Below are 4,355 nucleotides of genomic sequence, written 5' to 3' on the forward strand. Positions count from 1 at the left end.
AATGAAAGATTAATATATCAAAATAAAAATTACGGTTTTACCGGTTTTCAAAAAAGGTATACCGCCCATCCCTACCGGGCAAAGCAGTTGCTAATATGAACAGTCTCTCCCCTCTCAGCAGCTGAAACGCTGTAACCAGGGATTGTAGTGGTGGGTAAACGCACGTAAACGCTTTACCACCTCCGATTTTTGCAATAGCGTTTACGAACCTTAAATATAGTTTACGCACCTCCTAAATACAGTTTGCGCAGTTCATCATAGTTATCCACCCACCCATTGGGCTGGTAAACATTCCCCAGACAATTGAATTCGAATATTAGCTTAAAAAAATGGTCCGAATATCGGAATATATTCGAAATTCTTAATTAATTAATTAATTAATTAATTCTTTCCCCCCGCGGCGAATCGGATTGTAACAGCTATGTAACAGTACCCGTTATATCCACAGAGGGCGTTGCACCTGCCAAATGTCAAGAAAAACGACCAGTGGTAAGTAAACGCTTGATTTATTTTCGGTCTTCAAAACTAAATCCAAGCGGTCATGTTCAAAGTTACATTTATGTAACTTCAGTGCAATTTTATGCAAACTGTACTGCTCTCATCGGGGATCACTGGTGTTAGCCTGCTCTTCCTTGAGGTGGGGGAACGGGGATGGGGGTGCTTCCTTGTTGTGTCACGTGACTGCAGATAGGCTAGCTACAGGTCCAAAGTAAGGGACGAACCATGGGACCACAACGGAGGAGAATCAATGCGCGAGCGCCCTGAGCCAAATAGTAAATATTCGAATATTCATTTTTACGTTCGAATATTACCATATTTTTATCATATTCGAATATTATTCGAAATTCAATATTAGTTTACCCGTCCTACTCTAATACAGTTTACGCACGCACTGTCTTTGTTTATAAAACTACAGATTAATAACGCTTTCCCGTTATTTTTCAATTGCCTACAACTAGTAGATCCTGCAGCATGAGTTCTTGTGGGTTTTTTACTGCGGAGCCTTACGCGTAGTAATTCGCCCTTTGCGGGAGCCAGCAGACTGCGAGATTTCACCACCGCGTTTACATTAGCTTCGCTACCAACTACGTGCTTTATCCACAAGACAGAGCACTTGCATGTTACTGATTACGACGTGTGTTGAAGTTATGGTGTGAAATGGATATTAGGCGATTTTCAAAGCTCGAGGCAGCAATCTTCCAGCTGAGACCAGCAAAAATCTCGACACAGTGAGGTCCAAAAAGAATCCTAAACTTCACGTTTTTGGATAAAATCCCCATCGTTTTGGTTTGTGGGACCATGCCACTAACTAACGTTAGGTTGTTAACTCGTGCCAACAAATTAGCCTACCTTTCTGGCAGACAATGGCTGTTGTTAGTGCCGTCTAAAGTTTTTGGTAATTATCATATCAACTAAAATCAGTATTTGTAACGCTTATAAGACAAATAGTTGCCATTTCATGTTAATTTCGAAGTCATTATGACAGCATGCTAACTTCATGTCACGGATCTACTGTAATAGGCCTATAGAGAACTTAGCTAAAGTAAACGTGGCAAGTCACTCCTCCCCGCCCTTCTCGGTTTGTGGGTGTGTGTTTATTTTTTATTTTGTTTTTTTAAGAAGCTATAGCATTCATATTGGGCAAGATACTTGTCCACATGTGTACTTGCCGTTTTAATTTAATTTTTACAGTAGGGGTGGGAGAGACAGACACTGTTGCGGGGCCAGAGAAACAGCAGGAGGAGAGACAGAAGGGGAGATAGTGAGACGGAGGAAAATAGGGCAAAGAGCGGATGAGAAGCAGCACTCAACTACAAGAGAAGAAAAGGGAAGAAAAGAGGAAGGCAAATAGATGGAGCATCAGATAGGCCTTTAGCAAAACTTTGATAGGGAAACTGAGGGAAAGCAGGAGAACAGAGAGAGGAGAAAAATGATGGCAGAGAAACAGAAATAGACGAACAGAAGGAAGAGAAAGTGAGGGAGGAGAACTTGACAGAGAAGATGCAGAGGACAGACGAATGGGGCAGAGGAACTGAGACAGTATCAGCAAAGCATAAGATGCCATCCACACATCTGGACTGAAAAAACAACATAAAGCAATTTAAAGAAGACACTACTTGGCTTGTTGTCCGTGGTGAATATCTTGGCTGTGAAACATGTAATCATGTCAAGTCCCCTTGGAGTGTTTAAAGAGCAGGGAAGTCTCTTCAAATGGAATGGTCTCAAACAAAAGTGACATACAGCCACAATGGCAATCGGCAGTATCAGCTATCATGCTTGAGAAGCAAAATTTACAAACATGCAATGTCGAAAAGCCATAAGGCAGCAGAAGAGTTGTCAAAGAAAAAAAGTACAATCGATGTGTCCATTCTAAAACAACTAGAAGGGGAAGTGGACAAGACAGCCTCACTTTTTCGAACAGCTTACCATATGGCAAAGAAAAACAGGCCTTACACAGACTATCAGGACCTGGTGGTACTTCAGCAAGCAAATGGCCTTGACATGGGCATCACACTCCATTCAAGATACAGTGCTAAAAACATAATCGACCACACAGCGCAAGAAATGAGAAATAAAATATTGAATCACATACTAACGGAAGATAAGAGGTTTAGCGTACTAATTGACGAGTCCACAACACTAAGTAAGAAGTCAGCATTGGTGGTATATTTAACATCCACAGTAAATAATGTACCCACTGTAATATTTCTTGACTTGGTCGAGCTAGAAAGTCAGTCAGCTGAGAATATCACCAACACCTTACTACAGTGTCTAACAACTTGTGGACTAAATGAAAATTTTATCAGGACAAACTTTGTTGCATTTGCTTGTGATGGTGCCAGTGCCATGCTTGGGAGGAAATCTGGTGTAGCCACACGTCTGCAACAGATGTATCCAGAATTAATCGTATGGCATTGCCTCAATCACAGACTTGAGTTAGCCGTGGGTGATACTGTGAAAAAAGTCAACAATGTCAACCATTTCACATCCTTTTTGGACAAAGTATATACAGTCTACCATAGATCACCAAAGAACACCCGCGAACTGGCTCAGCATGCGGAAGAACTCGAAATCCATGTGCAGAAGATTGGGAGGGTTCTTGATGTTCGGTGGGCTGCTAGCAGCTTCAGAACAGTAAAAGCTGTCTGGAATTCCTACAGAGCTTTACACCATCACTTCAGTGCTGCTTCTGTGGATTGCACAAGAGATGAGAATGAAAAGGCTATGTACAGGGGCCTGATGACAAAAATGGAGACCCAAGAATTCCTCTGTGATTTAGGTTTAATGTATGACACATTAGAGGAAATTTCACACCTGTCCTTGACCTTACAAGAGAGAGGAATGACGCTCACCAGAGCAGACAAACTAATGAAAAGGACTATTCGAATAATTGCATCAATGATAATCTCTCCAGGGGATAAAAGGAAGGATGCTCTTGCAGCTGCAGAGAGAGAGGAGTTTCATGGCATTCCCTTAACAGCCAGTCCTAGGCTGAGACGGATAGACTCAGCAGTGTTTCTTCAGTCCCTTACTGAGAACCTAGAGGAAAGGTTGTTCAGCACTGGCTCAAGCAGACACCCTGGTGTATCAGCTGAGAACACTGCTCAATATACAGACTTACTTGAGAACTTTAATGTCCTGATTCCAGAAAACTGGCCTGTGCCCTTACAAGAGCAGTATGGAGAAACTTGCATAAAGCAACTTGCACATCGGTTCAGACTTGACACAAGGAAAGCGCTTGAAGGCTTCAGGGATTATAAAGAGAACTCCAGTGAGATACCTGAAAACTTGTCCCCACTCACCAATATTCTCAACCTGATACCTGTGAGCAATGCTGAATGTGAACGAGGATTCAGTTTAATGAACATTATTGTGTCTCCGCTTAGGTGTAGGGTGTCGATACAGTCTGTGTCATCACTGATGTTTGTTAACCTGAATGGTCCGCCATTGATAAAGTGGAACCCAAAAGACTATGTGAAATCTTGGCTGTTGAAACACAGGGCAGCTTCAGATCCACGTGCACGTCCCTGCACACTAAAATATCCAACAGACAAAGAGGCTCTGTGGGCACTGTTGTGAGTGACATTATGACTATGGGTAGCTACAAAGTTAAGTTCAGTGCTATAATGATTATTTGATATTGTTCTTTTTTTTGCTTTCTTTCACACTGACATTATTTTTCTCTTTATTAAGATTTAATAAACCTCAAACATGCGTATTGTGTATCTCGAATTATGACTGATACAGAGTAGAGACCTCAGGGAACCCTTGTCACACACAAACATACATACATGCATTCACACACATACAAGTACACACACATGCACATTTACAAACACTCATACACACACAAT

The 4,355-nt window shown here is 41.7% G+C and overlaps 1 protein-coding gene across 1 annotated transcript in view; it reads left to right on the forward strand.

Annotated features, from left to right (window-relative positions):
- Positions 1–2,207: 2,207 nt before the first annotated feature.
- The window catches only part of LOC113745422 (E3 SUMO-protein ligase KIAA1586-like), a 2,748-nt gene continuing 600 nt past the window's right edge, over positions 2,208–4,355 (forward strand). The window contains exon 1 of the mRNA XM_027276953.1: positions 2,208–3,887. Coding sequence (XP_027132754.1) covers positions 2,212–3,887 — 1,676 coding nt within the window. The 5' untranslated portion in view covers positions 2,208–2,211. The remainder of the gene's footprint in view (positions 3,888–4,355) is intronic.

Source organism: Larimichthys crocea, unplaced genomic scaffold (genome assembly GCF_000972845.2).
Source record: "Larimichthys crocea isolate SSNF unplaced genomic scaffold, L_crocea_2.0 scaffold740, whole genome shotgun sequence".
Classification (NCBI taxonomy): Eukaryota; Metazoa; Chordata; class Actinopteri; family Sciaenidae; genus Larimichthys; species Larimichthys crocea.